Source organism: Camelus ferus, chromosome 12, assembly GCF_009834535.1.
Source record: "Camelus ferus isolate YT-003-E chromosome 12, BCGSAC_Cfer_1.0, whole genome shotgun sequence".
Lineage (NCBI taxonomy): Eukaryota > Metazoa > Chordata > Mammalia > Artiodactyla > Camelidae > Camelus > Camelus ferus.
In genome coordinates, this window is record NC_045707.1 from 12,697,645 (window position 1) to 12,720,920 (window position 23,276).

The 23,276-nt window shown below is 53.1% G+C and overlaps 1 protein-coding gene across 8 annotated transcripts in view; it reads left to right on the forward strand.

The window, feature by feature from the left end:
- Positions 1-6,347: 6,347 nt before the first annotated feature.
- SHANK3 (SH3 and multiple ankyrin repeat domains 3) overlaps positions 6,348-23,276 on the forward strand; it is a 50,967-nt gene continuing 34,038 nt past the window's right edge. For 3 of the 8 annotated variants that reach the window (XM_032492645.1, XM_032492646.1, XM_032492644.1), the window contains exons 1-12: positions 6,348-6,508; positions 7,847-8,490; positions 8,834-9,037; positions 9,892-9,963; positions 11,893-12,001; positions 12,077-12,228; positions 12,324-12,491; positions 12,590-12,706; positions 13,100-13,177; positions 14,118-14,184; positions 19,615-19,888; positions 22,906-23,108. In XM_032492645.1, the coding sequence (XP_032348536.1) occupies positions 8,203-8,490; positions 8,834-9,037; positions 9,892-9,963; positions 11,893-12,001; positions 12,077-12,228; positions 12,324-12,491; positions 12,590-12,706; positions 13,100-13,177; positions 14,118-14,184; positions 19,615-19,888; positions 22,906-23,108 (1,732 nt within the window). In that variant the 5' untranslated portion in view covers positions 6,348-6,508; positions 7,847-8,202. The other 5 variants (XR_004324437.1, XM_032492640.1, XM_032492643.1 and 2 more) reach the window with 3 other exon arrangements.

A 23,276-nucleotide genomic window follows, 5' to 3' on the forward strand; every position in this document is an offset into this window, starting at 1 on the left:
GAAATGCAAATTTAAACACACAGAGATACCACTACACATCCACAAAAACGGCTAAAAATTAAAAAGCCAGGAAATACCAAGTGTTGGCAAGGATGTGGAAGAAATAGAAAAAGATGGAGTGTAAAACGGTACTACCATTCTGGAAAACTGCTTGCCAATTTCTTAAAAAGTTAACAAAAATACTTATAGCAGTTTTACTCATAATTGTCCCAAACTAGAAACAACCCAAATATGCATATCAACAGATGAACTGATAAGAAAAATGTGGTATTTTCATAAAATGGAATACTACTGAGAACAGAAAGAAGGAACTGAGTGGGATTTACTCCTAGCAGGGCTTCTCTTCAGAGTGGTGGGTGGAGGCAGGCAGGTGGAAGGGGACTCTGGCAGAAAGCAGGCCAGGGATCCGCTGTCACTGAGGAAGCTGAGGAGGAGGGGCTAGGAATTACCTTAAAAACAGTGAAGCCCCTCCCTGTACTGACAGCTCCACTGCTTCTCTGGCCCAGCGCTCTCTCCAGGCCCTCACCTCACTACATTTAGGGAGGGGAGCAGTTCTCTGACCCCACCTCACTTTAGCAGGGTCCCCCGTGCCCGGCTGCCCCCTGCCCCAGCAGTCTTCATGCCATTCTGGCTGTGCAGCCGACTCTTCAGTTTTTATTGTCTTTTCCATATTCTGATCCGTCTGCATCATGTCTTCCTGAGATTCCATTCACAATCCATGTGTCTGTCTTCCAGCACTAGGGTGGATTCATTATTTAAAAATACACATTGGAGGGAGGGTATAGCTCAGTGGTAGAGTGAGTGCCTAGCATGCACAAGGTCCTGGGTTCAATCCCCAGCACCATCATTAAAAATAAATAAATAAATAAATAAAACCCTAATTTCCTCCCCCTCAACAAAAATACACATTGAAAAAAAAGGTTTCATAACAAGAAAAAAAATACACTTTGTTCTTTTTAACACTAATATATTCTGCACTTAAAAATGGTTAAGATGGTAAAATTTATGCTATGTATTTTTTTTATCATAATAAAAAAAAAACTTCACATAGTTCTTAAACTGTCAGTGATCTTTGGGAAGAAGGAGAGGTGAACACATGGGCAAAACTCCCAGTCTTGAACCAAAAGGTAAGGGGAAGACTAGATGTGAAATTAACCAGGCATGTATTTCTCCCTTTTAATTTCACTGTTAAAATAATACTTTAAGTCTAATGCTCTTTCTAAGAACATACAACAAAGCTCAGCCACCCTTAACATGGCTCTAAGTTTTGCCACCAAATGGGAATAAATGCACATTAGAACTCACTCCTTTGGTTGAGAGGACAGAAACCAAATTTGAACCAGCTTTATGATTATAGTAAAAATGTGTTTACTATGTACCAGGCACTTGGTGAGCATTTCACATCCATGTATCTCAACCAGCCTGCACAATGGCCCAGGGGGACAGGAGCCAGCGTGTCAGCCCCTGAAGGCAGGTGCCTGGCATGGGGCCTGCACGAGGGCTACTATTGTCCCCAACTTCCAGAGCTCATGCGGAGACACAGGGAAGCCAGGCAGCTTTCCCAGGCCACCAGGGCATCTGGTGGTTGAGCAGGGAGTCCAATCCAGGCCAGCCCTTCCACCTCTCTTTTACATGGACTTTCAACCTAGAAGGGAAACTTACTGGCTCTTAAAACCAAATGCAAGAAAGGCAGATTTCAGGGACAAGCTGGGGCTCAGCCTCTTCAGATCCCTCCTTGTCTCTGGTATCTGCACTCCTCTCTGGGCTACTTTCTTCCTGAGGCTGGAGCCTGGGTCAGCAGTAGCTCCTGAGCTGCACTTGCCTGTGTATGCCAGGGGCAGAGAAAGAGAAGGCGCCAGGGCAGGGTTCTCACTGGCCCTGCTTGGGCCACAGGCTCACTGCCATGTGTCAGACCCTGGTTCCTCCACTGACATGTGACTTTGGCAAGTTAAGCTACTTCTAGCTTGCTTTGTTTCCTCATCGGTTGAATAAGGACAAAGATGGTCTTGCTTAGGGATTTGGTGATGACTGAATGAGCTAGTCCATGTCATACACTTAGACTGACATGCAGTGCTCAAAAACCTGGTGAGCAATCTATTTTCGTAGTTCTTATTATATATTTCTTTTTCATTTAAATAATTTTCATAAAGCTTTGTGGTGGTCTCCCTGGTGCAGTCTCCCTATGAAGTTGTAACCACTGCCTGTCCTGCACAACTTTGGAGTCTGAAGTATGCTGTTCTTTGTGGTCCCCAGGACCACTAAGCCAAGACAGATAACATACAAGAAGTCCTGGGCAGGCCACACTCCTCTGAGGGACACATCAAGGCTGCCCAGGATTTCCATAGAAATACAGGCCCAACTGAATTCATAATCCAAGTCACAAAATTCTCACAGAAAGTATCCACCATGGATCAGTCGGTGAGCACCACAAAGAGCAGGATTAGACCACCGAAAAGCTCCCACACAAAGAAACTATTGACTAGAATTAAAAAATTTGTATTTTTGAAATGATTTAAGACAGAAGAAATCTAAAAATGCATCAAATAAGAAAGAAAAAGACAATATAAAGAAAGAGCAAGCAGCTTTGATAATATACAAAATAAGGCTTGTAGAAATAAAATCTATGGTCATTGAAATTAAAAATCTATGAGAAAAAAGCCCTCTATGAATGGGATTAACAGCAAAGTCAACTCGAACAGAATTAGTGAGACGGAAGTCAGAAATGGGAAAATTACCCAGAATGAAGCACATGGAAAGAAAAATCTTCAAAATATTGAAGAAAAAAAAAAACTTGTCAATTTAGAATTCTGCACTGGCTAAATTATCATTCAAGAATGAGGGTGACACAAGATATTTCAAAGACAAAGAATTTGTCACTACCAGACGTTCATTAAAAAATTTTTTTCATAGTGTGTACCAGCAGGAAGAAGAAAATTCAAGCCAGAAGGAAAGTGAGTAAAGAGCCGGTTGACATGTGACTCAGTCTAAACATGGTTCACTGCTCTACAGAGCAGCAACAATATTTAAAATTCTTACTATACATGGAAGGAAGGTAGAGATATTAATCAACTTTAGACTTTGTTAATCATGTATGTTAAAAATCTAAGTGTATTTATGAAAATGATGTAACGTGTCACTTCCAAAACAATGGGAGTTGTGGGAAAGGGAATGAAGATAACATGATAATCAAACGGAAGGACCGAAGGGAGAAAAGCAGCACCAAGGAGGGAGAAGACCCCAAAACACACACTAATGTGGGAAAGACACAACAACGCACAATAAGGTAGGAAAGACACAACAACACACAATAAGGGAGAAAGACACAACGCACAATAATGTGGGAAAGACACAACAACGCACAATAAAGTGGGAAAGACACAACAACGCACAATAAGGGAGAAAGACACAATGCACAATAATGTGGGAAAGACACAACAATGCACAATAAGGTGGGAAAAACCAATTATAACATATCACTAATCACAATAAAACACCATTAAAGGTTGAAAATTCTGAGACTGGTTTTTATAAAAGTCTGGCTACAAATACTACTTACCAGAAGCACACCTAAGAATACAGGATGAAGAAAGGATAAAAGGAAAGTGATGGAAAAAGGTATATGAGGTTAATACAAAAAAAAGTATTGTGGTTCTATTAATTATTGAAAAATAAAGTTAAGGCAAAAGGCATCACTAGGGATGAAGAAGGGCACCACATAGTGATAACAGGAACACTTTATCAGGAAGCTATAGTGATGCCAAACTTGTCAACATTAAAAACAAAGTCTGAAAAGACATGTAAACCCCATATTGGCAAATTTCATGGAGAAATGGCTAAAATGGGATTTTATCTCACTCCTGTTAGGAATTTATAAATCAAGCAGATGGAACATTAGAAAGGGTGTAGAATATTTGAATAATACAAGTAACAAGGTTGATACAATGGAGATTACACATCTCCTTGCATCCAGTAATTCCTATTGGACTATATATACGGCTATAAAGAAAGTCTTCATAAAATCCCACAGATCAGTATTATGCAGACCATCTTCCCTGACCACAATGCAATGAAATAATAAATCAGTAGCCAAAGGTAGGTCCTCCCTCCCCCAAAAACCTAGTATACACTTGAAATTTTAAATAAGCATGCTTTTCAGCAATTCCTAAAGCAAACAATATAATTGATATTAGAAAATTTAAGAGATGAAATTAAAAATACTACTTATCAAGACTTAATGGACATAACTAAAATGGCACTTGGAAATTTACAGACTGAAATGCTCATTGTTGGAAAAGAGAAAGACTGAAAATTGAGTTAAGTATCCAGTTGAAGAAATAAGAAAAAGAATCTTAACAACAACCAAAACAGTAGAGAGAAATAAACAGAATAAAACAAAATAGAAATAGAAATTATGAACAAAATGAAAAGTTGATTCTTTAGAAATATATTTGTGTTCCTAGAAATATAAAACACATCAGACTCAGGTTGAAATAGAACCTAAATATACTGATAGATGTTAAAATAACTAGAAGCCATAAAAAAAAACTATCCACAAAAATTATATGAGGTCCAGACGGCTTTACAGTCAACTGAACATTCAAGGATTCTGATCCGTGGAAACTGCTCTGGAGCCTGGAGAGGGTCTGACCTGAAGAGAGGACATTGGGGGTGAGCAGTCCGTAGATAGAGGTTTGGCAGCTATGCCCTGAACATCTCCTTAGCTCCAGGTAGTACCACTCCAGGGCCTTGGACACACCAGTGACACCACACCAAACAGGCAAAGCTCCCTCCCCACAGGGAGTCTACATTCCGGCTGGGGAAAGACAGATCTTAAACAGTAAGCAGCAGGGAAGTAGATTACAGGGTGTGTGGGAAGACAACAGCCACTGTGGAAGGGGGAGGGGCACCTGGGGAAGAATCTAGACTGGGAGAGAAGACGGGGCAGCCCACCCCCCTACATTGTCAAAGAACCCAAGTAGGGGAGGATTCAGGGTGAGTGAAGTGAGACAGCAGAGAAGGCAGGCCTGCATGGTATTCAGAAGGAAGTGCTGTGGGGCCAGGCCACTGCGGGCTCAGGCATGAGGAGGGGGAGGACTGGGATTTGGGTGAGGAAGTGGGCCCCACCCCAGAGTGTAAACGGAGGCAGGGAGGGATGGTGTGGTGCAGGAGGGCCCCCAGGAGGGCCAGGAGGTGGGGCAGACAATGCACACTCAAGGGAGCTTCAGACCTTGTGGGTGTGGGGCACCAGGGGTGTCAGAGGGACTTTGTAGTGGCCGGTGGGCCTAGGGCTGCTGTGGGGTGGTGAGCAGGGGTCCATCCATTATGAGTTTGACTCTGCCAGGTGCTGTCTGGGTGCTTTGCCCACGTGAGCGCCCACATGTGTCTGAACTGTGGGGAGGCGAGAACCATGGGTCTAATGGAAGGAAATGGGAGGCAGAAGGACCATGGCGCCTGGGCAGTCCTCACCTTCAAGGACAGGGACAGGACAGCAGATGGGCTGGGCTGGAGGTGATAAGAAGCCTGAGGGTCTTTTATTCTCAACAAAAGAAGGCGCAAAGACAGCCCTGTCCCTGGGCTTCCTGCTCTGTAAACCCACCACACTGCAGGGACAGGAGGACATCATATGGGTTAGGTGCTTCTGGGTATTGTCAGGGTGGTGGTGGGGCCAGGGGAGTGGAGCGGGCTTGGAATTCATTCATACAAACCCATTCTTTGCGCCAGGCATTCTGTAGAACCAGTGCTGAGCAAGGGCTCCAGTGTCAGCCGACTAAGCTTGGAGACCAGGAGTGTGTTGGTCACTGATTGCAAAGATGTGAGGCTTTGTCCTGAAAGCTTGGCAGTCACAGTACTGGTCTCACTAAGGACAGTGGGCTGGTGAGGAGGCCTGGGGAGGCTGAAGGGGCCCCTATGAGGTTCAGACTGGGTGGACAGTTGGGCACCTGGCTATCCAGGCCAAGGGCAGGTTTGCAGAGAGAGCAGAGGCCTGGAGCTGCTCTGAGCCTGGTTGTGGGGAGAGGTGCAGCCTCCTTCTCAGCCCCACTATGAATCAGGGACTCTGGTGAGCATGTCCATGGCCTTGCAGCCACAGTAGGAGGGGTGAGGGATGGCAAGGAGGGGCAGCTTTGAGTGATTCCAGGAGGGGAGAACAGGGGCAGGAAGATGGTGGAGACAGGATGGGGCCTGGAAACACCAGCTTCCTCTCTCCAGGGCTGGGCCACAGGAAATCCAACCCTCATGCTTCCCAAGGTGCTTCCTGCAGATAAGTGGGCTTCCGACCGCCCTTTCCTGCTCCCCCCTTTCCCTACCCCTCCCATCCTGCTCCAGCCCCAGGGGACCCTGAGCTCTCCCACTCAGTCCAGGCCAGTGGCCTTGGGAAGAGCCTGGGGCAGGGTGGTGGTGGGGAGGTCTGGGCATCCTGGGGCCACACTTCTAGGCAGGGACGGTCCGCCCAGGCTCGGGGAGAAAGCAGACCAGACCACAGACAACGCTGGAGATTCGGCTCTTCGGGGTCAGTGAAGTCTTGGGAAGCAGAGATTTTTTCCTGAAGGAGTGGTGGGTAGAGGAGGAGAGAGCCGAGTCTCCCTCAGGGGTCAGGACTGGTCCTGGGGAAGAGGACCCAGCTCTGGGGTCGACTAGAGGCTGTTCTGGGGGCAGAGGGGTGGTATTGTGGGCTTTGCGGTGGTCAAGGTGGCCCTGTGGTGGTGGGGGTCTATGTGGGGCTCTGTGGGGAGGGGACTGTTCTTGGAAGGGATGTCAAGCATTGTTCAGTGCCAGGTCAGGGTATTTCCAGGTTGTCATGGAAAGGGGTAGGGAGATTTTCTGTGTGTGTGTGGTGGGGGGTGGGTGCAGGGGGTGTTCATTCAAGTTTATTCCTGGGAGGCTCACGGGACCCAGGGATGCTCTTGGAGAAACTGGGTGAAGCTGGGGCCTTTTCTACCAGGGACCAGGTGTCCCAATGCTGGGTTGTTCTGTGAAGGTTATCAAGGGTGTCTTGTGAGAGGGTGAGCGGCTCTGCGCTGGGGGTCAGGGCCTGTTCTTTGGGAAGGAGTCAGGCATGTTGGGGGAGTTTTGTGGGAGTCAGAAGCTGCTTCTTAGGAAACCAGGGATATTTCGACGTTTGCGGGCTGTTATTTGCTTTCGGCGACCTTGGGGCACAGGGTTTCGCAGCACAGGGGTAGTTCTGTGAGGTTGATCAGTGTCGGGGGGGCCTGGCGCGCTCCAACGGGGCGGCGGTGCCTAAGCTGGTCTCTTTACTGCGCTCCCCTCTCCTCCGCCCACTCATCACCCCCTCCCGCGTTGCCACGACAACGCGTAAAACTAAAATTCACTTCCCAGTCGCAGGTGGAGACTAGTATCGCCCCCTCCCCTAAGCCCTTCCTCATAGGTCGCGCCCTCATACTGTCGTCGCTAAGGTGACTGGGAGGGGGTGACAGACGCTGCATCTAGGTGGACCAGAGGACCCGAAGAGGGGGGAGATGGAGATGCGGGCTTCAGAGTCCGGAGCGAACTCCCCAAACTCGGCTAGGGGTGGGTGAGCCGCGCTTAACACTGTGTGGTCCTAAGGGTTAAGTCGAAGGGTTAATCGGCTCTGGCTGTGGGAGAGCCCCTGGCCTCTCCAGGTTTCCGAGTTCCCCACCGTCCAACTCCCAGGACTGGGTCAGGGTGGTCCCTGTCATCTACGGGGGCCTTGAATGGGGTGGGGAGGGGAGGTCGGTGGGGTGGGGAGGGGAGGTCGGTAGAGTGGGGAGAAGCTACCACCCCCGGAAATTAATTCTCCTGTTTTTCTCTCCCTTTCCTGCCCTGCCCCTGGTCCCTGTGCCCAACACGGCCCCCACCCCCGCTCCAGGACCCCCTCCTCGCCGCTTCTTCCCCGGTGGTCCACGGATGCTCTTCCGCAGCCAAAGGGCGGTGCGGCCCTCGCTGCTCAGCCACTACCCCCACACCGAGGCCTAGGACTCCCCACACCCCCGGCGCAGCCCCTAAGGGCCCCCACCCTGCTGCACGGCCCTCACCCTTCGAACGAAACCCCTTCCTCACCCCAGGACCCCACAGAGATTCCCCCGCCCTCGGCTGGCCCTGAGCCCTCTCGGCCCCCGCCTCCAGCGCAGCCCCCTTGCCACCCCCGCTTCTCTCCCGGCTCAGGCCCCCTCCCCCCGCCGCCCCCGCCCCCGGGGAAGGCAGGCGCCGAGCTGAGCGGGGCCGATGCAGCTGAGCCGCGCCGCCGCCGCCGCCGCCGCCGCCGCCGCCTCTGCGGAGCCCTCGGCGCCGCTGTCCTCCGCGCCGGCCCCGGCCCCGGCCCCCCCCGGCCCCATCCCGCACAGCGCGGCCGACGGGGCTCCGGCGGGGGGACAGGGGGGGCCGGGGGGCCGCGCGGAGTCCCGGTGCGCCCCGCTCCTGGCCGCTCCCGGCCCCGGCCCCGGCGCGGGGATGGACGGCCCCGGGGCCAGTGCCGTGGTCGTGCGCGTCGGCATCCCGGACCTGCAGCAGACGGTGAGCCTCGCCGCTCGGGTCCCGACAGCATCCCCCGCCCTCCTCGCCCAACCCCCCACCGGCGCGCTCTGAGCTGGGAGCGGGAGACCCCAGGCCCGCGGCTAGTCACCCCTCCCCCGCCGCCTCCGCCGGGACCCTCCCCACCGCCCGGGCGGGGGCGGGGCCCAGGGAAGCACCGCCCTTGGGGCGAGGCCTTGCCCTCTGGATGCGGAGGCGCTGGGTCCGCCTCGTGGGCTCCCGAGCTCTGGACTCGCGGGGGCCGGGGGACTTGGTGCCCTGCGCCAGGCAGGCGGGGCGAGCCCTCGCTCATCCGGTCCGCTCTCATGAGCCCGCTCCGCCGCAGAAGTGCCTGCGCCTGGACCCAGCCGCGCCAGTGTGGGCCGCCAAGCAGCGCGTGCTCTGCGCCCTCAACCACAGCCTCCAGGATGCCCTCAACTACGGGCTCTTTCAGCCGCCCTCCCGGGGCCGCGCCGGCAAGTTCCTGGACGAGGAGCGGCTTCTGCAGGAATACCCGCCCAACCTGGACACGCCCCTGCCCTACCTGGAGGTGAGCGGCGGGCAGGGGCGCGAAACTGGGGACGGCAAGAGAGCGTTCAGGACGCCCCACCGAGCTCTGGGACGTGAGCTGTGGGGGGCGCGGCAGCGAGGAGCGACGGCCGTGTGGAGTTAGTGTGGAAGCGGTGGGGCGCTGTGCGTAGCGTGCGCTGTGTAGCGTGTGAAATGTGAGCAGCGTGCAGTGCCTGCGATCAGCGGCTTGTGCGGTGGGGTGTAAGCGGGAGTGAGTGCCCAGAGCGCGGTGTTGAGTAAGGCAGCCGTCGGCTGTGTGCACATCCGTGCGGTCGTCCTCCCCGTCCCCCGCCCCTTGTCTCGCTTGAAATTCTCCAAAGGGCAATCTGTCTTCCACCTTTGCTCAGCCGTTCATGATGTAAAGGCTGTTGAGTGCCCTGTGAGCAAGGGGACCCAGACTCAGAGTTGCGGGTGGGGTCGTGGCAAGTGCAATGAGCATTGAAACAGACATTATGGTAGCTGAGCTCAAAGCTGGCTAGGCCTCCGCGGACAGTTCTACTAAGAGAGGGGCTGTCTAGGAAGCTAAGCCTGGAACCTGGTCTTGGAAGAGAACTAAGGTTTCCAGGGGATTCTGGGGATGGGAATGAGGAAGAAAGGGCACTGCAGGCGAGGGGACAGCTGGGCATGCATCACACCTGACCTCTGTGTCGGCGGTGTCGGTGGTGGTGTGTATGGATTTGTGAGGCTGGCAGGCAGGGGTTCTGTTGTTGAGGGTGGGTGGGAGGTGGTGTGGGGCCTCAGCTGCACAGGAGTGGGCAGGACTGGGTTCTGTGCCTGCTTTCACCCACTCAGCCCAGGTGGGTGCCTTTTTCTACCTTGTTTTTACCTGAGCAGTTTCGATACAAGAGGCGAGTTTATGCCCAGAACCTCATCGATGATAAGCAGTTTGCAAAGCTTCACACGAAGGTAAGGAGGCAGCCATGGGGAGGGGACTCCAAGGTTACCTCCTGCACTACCCCCTCCCCTCGACGCCACTGACCATGACAAATGTTCCCCCACCCCAGCCTTGACTGGGTTTTGTCATGTCAAAAATGTCCTTTAAAAGTTTCCTTCTTGAGGCCCTCCCTCATCTTGGGGCTGACTGGTCAGTCCCTCCGGCTTTCTCCTGTCATCAGGGGCCCAGGGTAGGTGTTGAAGGTGGCTGGAGGGCTGGGTGCAGACTCTGGGCACCACGGCTTTAGGATGGGTGGTCCAGTGATGGGTTCCAGTCGCATCAGACTCTTGCAGACCCTTCTGGTGGGCCCCTGGTTAAGAGGTAGCGTGCGACAGGGCAGTGTCTTGGTGAGCACCTGCAGGGAGAGAAGTGAACCAGCACCTGATGTTGCTGGAACTGGCGGGGGTGGGGAGAACAGGGAGTCCAGCCATCAGTGGTCATCCAGGGCTGGGCATGTGTAATTAGGTGTCTCATTAGTTTTCTCCTGAGAGGGGCTATTATTATCCCATTCTGCTGATGAAGACTCTGAGTCCCAGGGAAATTAAGTGACTTGCTCACAGCTCTGCATCCATTGATTCTGGGCCTGGAACCAGATTTGTCTGACTCTGGGGTCCTGTGCCTAGGCTTGCCTATGGGGTCTTTACTCCTGGGCACTGTTGGTAGGAGGGCCTGAATCCAAATACTCTTTGCAGGGCACCTCACTGCCTTCTTTGAATGTAGGAGGGGCAGAGTGGGGCCACAGCCCTTCCCACAAGCAGACTCCTTAAGCTCCTACCCCAGGCTCCTGAGGGCCAGTGGACGTTTGCTTACTGGATACTTCATTGACAGTCTCTGGAGCCTAAGAGAGGGATCTGAGCACTCACCCCTGTGCCCCAGTGACCCTGTTGTGACCCTGGAGGATCTGTGCCAGACTTCTCTTCCCTGTGGCTTGTGGTGGGCTCTGCCACCATGGGTTCCTCCTGTAGTTACTTCTCCAAAACTGTCCTCAGTGACTCACAGGACACCAGTGACTCTTAACCTTCAGTGAGTCCCACTTGTTTTTAGGATGAGTTTCAATTCCTATCACAGTCCTGTGTTTCTGCTTGCCGGGGCTCCAGCTGACCCCACCATCACATGACCCTGCCTCGTTTCTTCCCTCAATTGTGAGCACTCTTCCTCCTGTTCCACTGTCCTGACCCACTTGAGGAGGCCACTGTTTCCTATTTTTGATGCACTTTGTTTCTAGGGGGCTTGGGGCCTCTGGCCAAGGCACCTTGCCTTGTGTATGCAGCATTGTAGCACCAGCAGTAAAGCTCAGTAAAGCTTTGCTTAGTGAATTAATGCACGATTGGGTGAAGGAATGAAAGGCAGTCAAGGTCATGCCACAGGAGGGGACACCAGCAGTGGGGGAGGACCCGGAGGTAGGGTTCTGCCATGGGGTGAGATAGTGAGAATAGTGGTCTGGAGAAGGAACAGGCCACCTAGGGAGCGATGGGGATGGGGGTTGCCCTAGGCTGGCTTCTGTCTAGGTGGCCTTGGGCTCTTCCAGGCTGGACAGGTGGGGGCACCAGGGCCAGGGAGAGGGGCCAGGGCAGCGGCGGAGGCTGGCGTAGGGAATTCACTCGGAGGGCGTGACAGGGCAACCTGGCCTTGTTTAGGGGCCGGCTGGGCTCAGGCGAACAGCTATGCTGGGCTTGGGATGCAGGGAAGGACTTCAAGTGGCACGTGGGTCCAGCTGAGCTGGGTGCAGGACTGCAGTGGGAGGGCAGGGCTTAGGGTGACATGAGTGGAGTGACAAGGTCATGATGTAGGGTGATAGGCCAGACTGAGCAGGTGGCCTGAGGCTCACTGGTGGAAGGTGGGTGATGGTCAGATAATGGTGGCTGTGGTGCTGGGCTGACTGGGATGCCTGGGTTTTCCAGGCAAACCTGAAGAAGTTCATGGACTACATCCAGCTACACAGCACGGACAAGGTGGCCCGCCTGCTGGACAAGGGGCTGGACCCCAATTTCCATGATCCTGACTCGGGAGGTAAGAAGCAGAGCAGGAAAGGGTGTGGCCTTGGAATGGCCAGGACTATAATCTTCATCTGTCCCCTGAACCCAGAGTGTCCTCTGAGCCTTGCGGCCCAGCTAGACAATGCCACGGACCTACTAAAGGTGCTGAGGAATGGTGGTGCTCACCTGGACTTCCGCACTCGTGATGGGCTCACTGCTGTGCACTGTGCCACACGCCAGCGGAATGCGGCGGCTTTGACGGTCAGTGTGGGCGGGGCCCTGGCCTGGGGGGGGCACGTGGGCCAGGAGGGTGAGGAGGCTGGCCTGGCATGGGTACTGAGGTTCCTCACCGTCAGACCCTGCTGGACCTGGGCGCTTCACCGGACTACAAGGACAGCCGCGGCCTGACGCCCCTGTACCACAGCGCCCTGGGTGGGGGGGACGCCCTCTGCTGTGAACTGCTCCTGCACGACCATGCTCAGCTGGGGACCACAGACGAGAACGGCTGGCAGGAGGTCCACCAGGTGGGCAGGGAGCACGAGGGCTGGGTCCCAGGCTTGATCTGTGGGCTTGGGGTGTGGGTTCTGTCTGGGGACCCAGCAGCACCTCCCTCTTCCCCCAGGCCTGCCGCTTTGGGCACGTGCAGCACCTGGAGCACCTACTCTTCTATGGAGCTGACATGGGAGCTCAGAACGCCTCAGGGAACACAGCCCTGCACATCTGTGCCCTCTACAACCAGGTGTGCCTGCACGCCTGCACGTGTGCACGTGTGTGTGTACACAGAGGTGACACTATGGAATAACTACATGTGTGTGCACATCTGACCCTGTGTGTCATTCCACAAGTGTGTGTCCTGTGTCCTGCAGAGGGCTGTGGCCTTGAAGGCCTAGGTGTGCACATCTGTTCCCTGTATGCACATGTTACACGTGTGTGTTCTGAACAACCAGGTGTGAATTGTACGCATCTGGGTCCTCTGGGCTGGGTGGGACTGGCGTGCGTATACCTGACCTGCTTGTCTCTATGCTACACATGTGTGCGCTGAACACATAGGTGTGGTTCATGCACCCTGCACACCTGTGTGCCCAAGCGCTGTCGCTCAGCTGTGACTCCCCCGACTCTGACCCTCCCATAGGAGAGCTGTGCTCGTGTCCTGCTTTTCCGTGGAGCCAACAAGGATGTCCGCAATTATAACAGCCAGACAGCCTTCCAGGTACACAAGTGTTTACAGGAGCACGAGGCTGCCTCGGGCATGCCAGTCTGTCCTTGGTCTTTCTGAGCCTTGCTTTCTTACTTGTGAGGCAGGAAGGGAGCTCTGAGCTAAGGATTGCCCAGGGTGAGGTGGAGGAAGAGCGTGAGCCAGCGCCATGCCCAGTTCGCGGGGAGCGTTCACTGTGAACAGTGCCCTTGGTCCCCGTCCCAGGGAAAGGAGAGGGGGGACAGAGGGCTCTGGGGCCTGGGGAGAACAGGTGTGGGCTGGCCTGCCAGAGACAGGCGGCAGGTGTAGGGGCTACGCTGGGGGCAAGACAGGTGGTCCCAGCCCCGATTGGGCTCTGGCGATGTTTCTGAGCCCTCTCTCTCTGGCCAGGTTCTGAGCACCGGATGACCTGGTGGATGGGTTTCTGTGTGGCCTGGAGTTTGTGGGGGGAGTCTGGGACCAGGTTCTGGGGACTCTGGATCATGGAGGGAGCTGGGACTGTGCTCTCAGCGGAAGCAAGGGTCATCATGGGTCTCTGGGGAGACGTGGGAAGAGCAGATCAGGCCACTGTGGTTGTCCAGTCAAGGGGGTGGAGGCTGCAGCGGCAGGCCTGCCGGGTGATGAGACGCAGGAAGGAGAGAAGGGAAGAAGGAGGGAGACAGGAGTAGGGCAGTGTGGGCTGAGGCTGAGACAGGGAAGATGGTGTGTGCAGGGCCATTAAGAGCATAGGCAGGGTGAACAGTGCACCCCAGCTTTAGCTCTGAAAGTCTCATGTCCCAGGAGACCCCTCAGTCCCAGGCAAACTGGGGAGTGAGTTAGACAGGGGCTAGGGTCCGAGCCTGGGGCCCCCAACTGAGGAAGGCCCACATGGAGTCCAAGAAAGGGCCCTCAGGGCCAAGGGGGCGGTGAGGTCGGTGCCACTGAGCCTCCTCCCTTCTGCCCCCGCCTCCCGCAGGTGGCCATCATAGCAGGGAACTTTGAGCTGGCAGAAGTCATCAAGACCCACAGAGACTCGGACATTGGTGAGTTCTGCCCGCCCAGGTGCCAGCTGGATGTGGGTTTGTGGGGGTTGTCGGGGCCCGACAGTCTGATGGGCAGTGGAGATGTTACAAGGGAACCCCCCATTCCCTGAGCCTCCTCCTCCAGCTCTCCCAGTACAGCTGGGAGTAGTCTCAGTGGTCCGTTAGTTGCTCTTGCAGGTATGGGGAATGTGTTGAGGGCAGGCCTCTGTAGAGTGGGCAAAGGGTCAGGGTAAAGGGCGCTGTTAGGTTAGGGCTGTGGGTTGGGGCCCGTGCTGGGTTTAGGGGTCAATTTAGGTTGAAAGTAGAGTTGAAGTTAGGGTCAAGGCTTGTCTTGTTGTTAGGGCATATGCAGGACCAGCAGGGGACATGTGGCAGTGGAGCTCAACCACTGACCCTCAGAGTTTCACTTCAGCCTGGAACATGGGCCAGTTTATGTGGCTGCAGCAAGTAGCAAGCCTCAATGTGACGCAATGGTGTGAGTCCTCGTGCGATGAAATCAGAACGCGGTGGTGGGGCCACATGCAGGGAAGGGCAGCAGCCGTCTCAAGCGAGGGCTCTGAGCTCTTGGCACCCAGTGCGTCCTGGGAGCCCAGTATGTGCCCAGCAGGAAAGCCAGGGGTGCTGTCCAGTCTGGCAAGAGGAAGGGCGCAGGGAGGGCCCCACCCCTTCCAACATCAACCATGGGTAGGGGGCTGGCCTGAACCTGAGCTCTGCTGTCCCTCTGGGTGGGCCTCTTCTCATGGAAAGAATATTTTCTGCCAGAGGCTGCCCTCTCCAGCCACCTGACCACAGAGGGGCTCCCATCTCAGCTCCCTCTGCGCTGGGCGGGCCAGGCTTTTTCTACCCATGGTTCTCTGGAACACAGACTCCCAGGCTCCCCTTTCTGCCATGAGTGATGTGTCCCCATTTTAAAAACCTTTGCAGTGACAGTGGACAGCAAAGGGCAAGGGCTGATCTCAGGGTTTGAATCCTGGTTGGTTCTAATGTGAGGCTGTGGCTAGGCTAGGGTTAAGACTAAGGTCCAGTTCATGTTTAAGGAGTTTTCCTGTATAGTCTTCCTTGAACAGACCTCCCTGCAGTGAGGCTTGGTTATGAGCCCCTGGTGCCCCGCACAGGGTCAGGGGGCTGTGACGGTGGGTGGACTGTCCAAGGCTGCTGGCAGGCCCTCAAGCCGCAGCTCCAGTAGGTGCCTGTGGAGCACATGACTGAGCTAATGAAGTGGTGTAGGCTTCAGGCAGAACTGTGATGAGGTCTGAGGTTTGAATTAGGGGTGAGAGGCTGAGCAAGGGTTCCAGTTACGCTCTGCTGGGGGCTGGTAGGGGTTTTGAAGGTGTTTGTTAGCCTGGGAGAAGCCTGGTTTGTGGATGCATGGGGTCCTCTCTTCTGCTTGTGATGTCATTTTGGGAAAGCTGCTTGGGACCTCTGTACCTCAGTTTCTTGTAAGTAAAATATGGTCTTTTATGGTTGTTTGCAACCCCTCCCCCCGCCGGCCTCATGTGGGATTCGATTCTGTGGGTCTGGACTCTGGCGGGTAGCCTTGGTCCAGCTGGTTAGAGGGTAGGGGCTTGTCCGTGCTCAGGCTGAGGGTCAGGAAGGCCTCAGCCCCCCACCCCCCGTCTTTGGACAGGGATGCTGTGGTCCCTGGGGTCACCATTATTGCAACTCTCCATCTGGCTGACCCAGAGTACACTCACTTGGCTGGGGTAGGCATTTCATTCCTGAGCCAAAGTCCGTATCAGTTAGTTCCATTGCAAGCATCAGCTCTGGTGGCCGTGCACCCTCTCCTGCTCAAGTGTCTCTCTCACACACTCCGATGACACAGCCAGAGCTAGTGGGTAATGTATTCATGAGTATTTATGATAAACTCTGTTATCTTAATTCACTCTCTCAACACCCCCCAGTGAGCGATCATTATTAGTCCATTTTTACAGAGGAGGAAACTGAGGTACGGAGGGGTTAGTGGTAGAGCCTGTCTTCAGACCCGGGCAATCCAGGGGCCCATCCTTGTTACTCTCGCTCCCTCTGCACACATTCACTTCAAGGACACTCCCTCCATGAGTCATGTGTCCTACCCCAGCTTGGGGACCTGGGTGGGGCCTGCCCACAGAGGAGGAGCCAGAGGGAGGCTCTGCCCAGCCTTCCATCTTCCTTTTCCGTAAAGAGGAATCCCACCTGGAGGGTCTGGTAGGCTGTGACCTGTCACTCTCCAGGGGACAGGTCACTATGAAGTCTCTTGGCAGCCCCATCACGCCTCCAGACTGGCCGGCCAGGAGCAGGGGCCCTGGCCTGGGGCAGTAGCTCTGCTCTCTTGCTTGTTGCCTTGAGCTGCTCCTCAAACAGGCTTCTCGCTGACTTGCTGTCCCCAGTGCTTTTGAAGAGTGCCCTTGGGAAGTGCTTCTCACCTGGTAAGGTACATTTGAGTCACCCAGGGATCTAGTTAAGTGTAGATTCTGACGCAGAGGGTCTGGGTGGAGCCTGAGATTGTGCATTTCTGAGGCTGAGGGGAGGCCCACACTTTACATAACAGGAGTCTAGACTAGGGCTTGGCAAACAATGCCCCTAGGCCAAATCCAGTCCATGGTCTGTGGTTTTTTTTTTTTTTTTTTTCAGTTAAGGCTTTAAAATTGAGGATTTAATAGAAAGATCTAAAAAATAAAATAAAATTGAGGATTTAAATTCCAGTTAAAACTAAATTCATGTAACATGAAATTAGCTATTTTAAATTGAATAATTCAGTGGTATTTAGTATATTCACAGTGTTGTGCAACCAGCTTTATTGAATTCCAAAACATTTTCATCACCCCAAATGGAAACCCTGTATATATTAAGCAATAATTCCACATTCCCCTCTCCCTCAGTCCCTGCCAACCGTTAATATACTTCCTGTCTATAGAGATTTACCTATTCTGGATATTTCACATAAGTGGAATGACCCTTGGTGTTTGGCTTCTTTCAACAAGCTGAAGTTTACTGTAGGATGTATCACTACTTCATTCCTTTTTATGGCTGAATGATATTCCATTGTTTGTGTATGTGACACTTTGTTTATCCATTCGTCCTTTGATGGACACTTGGATTGTTTCCACCTTTTGGCTATTGTGAATATTGCTGTTATGATCATGTGTGAAATGTATTTGTTTGAATACCTGTTTTCAGTTACTTTGGGCACTTAGGAGTTGCTGGATCATATGATAATTTTATATTTAATTTTTTGAGGAACCACCAAATTGTTTTGAATCAGTTTACACCCCCACCAGCAATGTGTGAGGGTTTCAAATTCTTCAAAATCTCACTGACACTTGTTATTATCCATTTTTAAAAAATTATACACATTCTAATTGATGTGTTATCTCATTGTGGTTTGATTTGCATATCCCTAATAGCTAATAATGCATCTTTTCATGTGCTTATTGGCCATTTGTGTATCTTCTTTGGAGACATGTCAAGTTCTTTGCTCATTTTTAAATTGTTCATAGAATAAGTTAGGAAATGTTCCTTCCTCTTCTATTTTCTGGAAGAATTTTAGAAGCGTTGGTGCTAGTTTCTTTCCATATTTGGTAGAATTCATTAGTGGTGCCCTCTGATGCTGGACTTTTCTTTGTTGGGAGATTTGTGATTACTGATCCAACGTCCTTGCTTTCCATAAGGCTGTTTAGATTTTCTATTTCTTCTTGAGTCAGTTTTGGTAATTTGTGTTTTTGTAGAAAATTTTCCATCTCCTCCAGCTTATCTAATTTGCTGGCGTACAGCAGTTCATAGTATTCTCTTAAATTCTTTTTAATTCTATAGGATCAGTAGTAATACCCCATTTTCATTTCTGATTTTAGTTATTTGTGTCCCTCTTCTATTTTTCTCTCAGTCTAGCTAAATGTTTGTCAATTTTGTTGATATTTTCAAAGAAACAACTTTTGATCTCATTGATTCTGTCCATGTTTCTATTCTGTCTTTCATTTTGCTCATATAATCTTTATTATTAACTTCCTCTGCTAGCTTTGGGTTTGGTTTGACTTTCTTTTTCTAGTTCCTTAAGATATGCAATTAGGTTATTGATTTGAGACCTTTATTCCTTTTTAGTGTAGGTGTTTACAGCTATAAATTTGTCTCAGTATTGCTTTTGCTGTATCCCATAAGTTTTGGTATGTTGTAATTTTGTTTTTATTTTCTCAAAGTGTTTTCAGTTTTCCTTATGATTTCTACTTTGACACATTGGTTGTTTAAGAGTGTGTTGTTTAATGTTTCACATATTTGTGAATTTTCCAGTGTTTTTCTGTTCTTAATTTCTAGCTTCATTACATTGTGATTGAAGAAGATACTTTGTATGATTTCAGTCTTTTAAAATTTATTGAGATTTTTTGTGTGACTTCGCATATGATCTATCCTGAAGAATGTTCTTCGTGTTCCATGTGCACTTGAGAATACTGTGTACTCTGCTCTTGTTTTGTGGAGTGTTCTGTATGTATCTGCAGGTCTAATTAGTTCAAGTCTTTTATATTCTTATTGATCTTCTCTCTAGATATTCTATGCATTATTGAAAGTTGGGTGTTGAAACCTTAAATATTATTGTAGAACTGTCTCTTTCTCCAAATATGTCAATGTTTCACATATTTTGATACTCTGTTGTTTGGTGCATATATATTAATAATTGTTAATCTATTTGACTAATTGACACTTTTATCAATATATAATGTCTTTCTCTGTCTCTTGTAACACTTTTAAGTCTATTTTGTCTGACATTAATGTAGCTACTTAGCTCTCTTTTGGTTAATATTTACATGGAAAAAAAAATCTTCATTTATTCTCTTATTTTAAGCCTACTTGTGTCTTTGGATGCTTTTGTAAACAACATATAGTTGGATCATGTTTTTTATATCACCATCTGCTATTTAAATAAAGTTTTATTGGAGCTCAGCCACATCATCTGCTTATATATTGTTTGAGGCTGTTTTCTTGCTGCAGTAGAGTGCTGAGTTCTTGCAACAGGGACTGTATGGCTTGCAAAGCCTGAAATGGTTACTATCTGATTCTTTACAGAGTTTGCCAACCCTGGTCTAGAAAATCTTTTACAGTTTCTCTGGTTATGGTCAATTGCAGATGGCCCCATATAGTAGTAGTCTGGTGAGATTTGTCACATGTGGTCTGTTCTGTCTCCCCGGAAGCCTGTGGAACGGGCAGTTCCAAGATTTGATCTGAGCATTCCCAAGACATTCATTTGGCTGACAGGATAGCTTCTACCCCTGAAGCAGTTTGGTATGTGACCCCCAAATACAGTTTTAGACATAGGGTGGCCAGCTGTCCTGGTTTGCCTGGGACTGAGGCAGTTCATGGGACACAGAATTTTACTTTTAAAATTCGGAAAGACTAGGCAAACCAAGATAAGGTGGTCACCCTATCTAGCTGCTCAGAGTCTCACCTGTGCCCCTCCCCCCCCAGTACCATTCAGGGAAACCCCCAGCTATGCGAAGCGGCGGCGGCTGGCTGGCCCTAGTGGCCTGGCCTCTCCTCGGCCCCTGCAGCGCTCAGCCAGTGACATCAACCTGAAGGGTGAGGTACAGCCAGCAGCTTCTCCAGGACCTTCACTGCGAAGCCTTCCCCACCAGCTGCTGCTCCAGCGGCTGCAGGAGGAGAAAGACCGGGACCGGGATGGTGACCAAGAAAATGATGTTGGTGGCCCTGCAGCAGTCAGGGGCAGCCAGAGCAAGATCAGGTAGGAGGTGGCTGGGAGGCCCTGGCAGGGTCTGGGTAGGTGGGATGCTGGAACTGGAGCCAGGAGGAGCCACCATGGGGAGGCAGGGAGAGGCCTAGTGGTGCTTGGCACTTCTGCAGTGATGAGCTGAGGCTTTGAGTCAGGGGGCTCCCAGACCCCCAGATGGGCCTCGCTGGATGGGGAAGGGAAGAAGGTGAGGTCCTATGGCCTGGGGCAGTCTCCCCCATGCTGGTCTCTGGTTGGAGCTGGACTTGCCCCGAGGACAGTGGGCATCTGGTGGAGCATGCTGGGAGGAGAGGGTCTGGCCGGACCTGTGGCTTAGAAAGTCTCCTGTAGTCCTAAGGAGGAGGGTGAGGGCTGGGATGGGGCAGGGCTGGGTGACATGTGGTAAGAGGTTAGGGAATGGAGCCTCCTCTACATACGGGCTCCAAATCTGTACGTGATCCCTAGCCCAGTCCCCAAGGTGGAGTTTTGGTCTTACCCCCACCCCTCCAGCCCTGTATAACCATAGGACTCCATGGTTCTTCTCTTTACCCCTCATCACAAATGCTGGGACTGAGAACCAAGGACATGTGAATGGCTTGGCATTCCCAGAACTTAGAGCAAACAGCCTAGGCTGGAGCCCTACTGAGCTGAGCATGGGGAGTGGAACATAGATGCTGGCTCTGCAGATAGACGGTCGGGGTCCAGGGCAGCCATGGCATCTGCTGCCCGTGTGGCCTGGGGCAGACCAGCCAACCACTCTATGCCTGGGTTTCCCAGCAGTAAGGTAGGACTGACCCTACCCAAGACGTTTCCTTCAGGGAGCCTTCTGGAACCTGGGCAGTGAAGGCTCCCTATTGGGACCCCCTGACCCGCAGCACAGGCCAGCCATTGCTGATTAAGTCATCTCTCCTCCCTGAATCTTGAGGGCGGGAGCTGTCGTTCTTGTTTCCTACAATTTCCCCATAGAAGGTGCTCAGGAGACATGTTGAATGAAAGTGACTTAAATAACTTTGTTCTCACAACAACAGCTGAGCTGAGCAGCTGAGTGTGTATCATCTCACTTAACCTTGACCTTATATGAGGCTGTGCTGTATTTTACAGATGAGGGTCCCGACGCTCAGGTGGGGTGAGTGACTTGTCCAAGGTCACAGAGCTAGGAAGCAGCTTAGGTAGACCCCAAGGAGACCTGATTCCCAAATGTACTAAGCCTGAGTGTCTCGCAGTGGGCTTAGGGCACAGTTGGAGCTTATAGAAGCTGCTTCTTCCTCTGCTCTTGTCCCTGCTCATACAGCCTTGACTTGTGATGTCTTCTCTGTCTCTCAGTGTCCTTACCCAGACTCCAAGGCTGTCTTCCTGCCCCAGATCACTTCAATTCTCCCCCAAAACTTTTGCATGGCCCATGGATTTTCTAATGGTGGGATGGCTCAGTGACTAAAAGAACAAACTTTGGGATATTTCAGTTTTGCAGACGAGCTGCTTCTGAGCTGGTGGTGTGTGGATGCCCTGGTTTCATTCATATTTTGTATATTCATTAATTCTTTCAGCAAACACAAACTAAGACCTATTCTGTGCAGGGCTCCAGCTCACTGCCCTGTGGAGACAGCAGAATTATTATGGTTTTTTCTGACATTTAGTAGTATCCAGAGTGCCAGATGTGGTGGGAGCTAATAGCAGGGGTCCTAAAAGTCTCAGAAGGACATAGACAGCTGGGGCCCAGGGCTAAGAAGCAGTTAGGTGGGGAGTGATCCAGGTAAGGGGGCCTCCCAGTGAGTGGCCAGGAGTGGGCTGAGGAAGTCTGGCGCAACCTGGAGGGATAGGGTCTGGGGGGGTGGGGGCAGAGGGAGAGGTCACCTTTGGTGGAAGGAGAGAAAGTGGCATTTGAGCTGCTTTTGAGGAGGTGGGGGTTAGAGGTGGGGGCAGTTCCCCTAGCGCCCCCTGTTGGCCGTTGGCAGAGCCTGGCATGAAATGTGGTCACAGAGGTCCACCAGCATCACAGGGCAGGGCAGAGAAAGGCGGATTTGGAGCTGAGAGACAGTAACTTAACAACTGGCTGGATGAGCAGGATTTGAATAGTTGAGGTGTTGGGAACAGCATCATGAACAGCCTGGGGAGTAGGAAGGTACCATGTGACTGGAGTGTAGCTAATTCGCAGCCCAGAGAGTCTGGCTGTTGGCTGAAAATGTGGACCTGGTCAGCCTAGCTACCAGGGAGCCAGTGCAGGCTCTTGAGCAGGGTCAGGCTCGGTGCCCAGGTCGGGGGAGTGGTCCAGGGAAGGTGGTCAGCGTGGAGTGGGCATGAGCATCAGGGGCAGGTGTCCAGGAGGAAAGGACACAGGTCTGGAGGGGGATTTGGGCGCCCAGCACATTCAGCGGTCAGGGTGTGAAGAGGCCAAGGCCCGAGCTGGAGGGTGGGGTGCGGACTCACTGGGGGAGCCCCTCCTGGCGGTGAGGCGAACCTTCACTGAGGCTGCTTTTCTGATGTCTTAAGCCCCCAGTCCCCTCTCCAGCTCCCACCTGGCCGCTCTGACCACCGTTCCCGCCTCCCCCTTCGCTGGGCTTCTCTGTTCGACCCCTCCTCCTCCCTCTGCGCACAGTAGTCCTCTTCGCCCCTGTGGCCTCTCCCTCGTCGGGGCCGCGGCGACCGGGCCGCAGGGGGAGAGGAGGGAGCCCGGCCCGCCGCCTGCAGAGGGAGGAGCCGGGCCGCGGAGGAGGCGGGGCGCGCGGAGCGGCCGCGGCATGGAGCGAGCCCGGCGCGCCCGGGAGCGCAGCCCCGCGGCCCCGGAGCCCTGAGCGGGCGCGGCTCGTGCGCTGGCGGGAGCTGGCCGGGCGCGGCGGCGCGGCCCATGGAGCGGCCCCGGGCCGGGCCCCGGCGGGCGGGCGGGCGCGGCGGGCGGCGGGCGGCGGGCGCTGCGGCGGCGGCTGCGGTGAGGCCGGCGGCGGGGCCGGGCCGCGCGCCATGGAGGCCCCGGGCGCCGGCTTCGCGTGCCCGCTGCCCCCCGGCATCGCGTCCGTCACCTACGTGTTCGTCTACAGCCCAAGCGGGCCCGGCGGCCCCGGCGGCCCGGGCCCCGCGCCCGGCCCCGGCCCGGCGCCCCCCGCGCCCCCTGCACCGCCGCCCCGGGGCCCGAAGCGGAAACTTTACAGCGCCGTCCCCGGCCGCAAGTTCATCGCCGTGAAGGCGCACAGCCCGCAGGGCGAGGGCGAGATCCCGCTGCACCGCGGCGAGGCCGTGAAGGGTGAGGGGGTGCGGGGGGCGGGGTCGCGGGGGGTGCGGCGTGGGGCGAGGGGCCTCCTGGGCTTTGAAGGCGCCACTCGGGGGTGCATGGCCGGGCTTCTTGGCGATCGAGGAAGGGCTGATGCCATTTTGGGGTGTCTCTCATTAGGGGTGTCCGTGGAAACTCTGA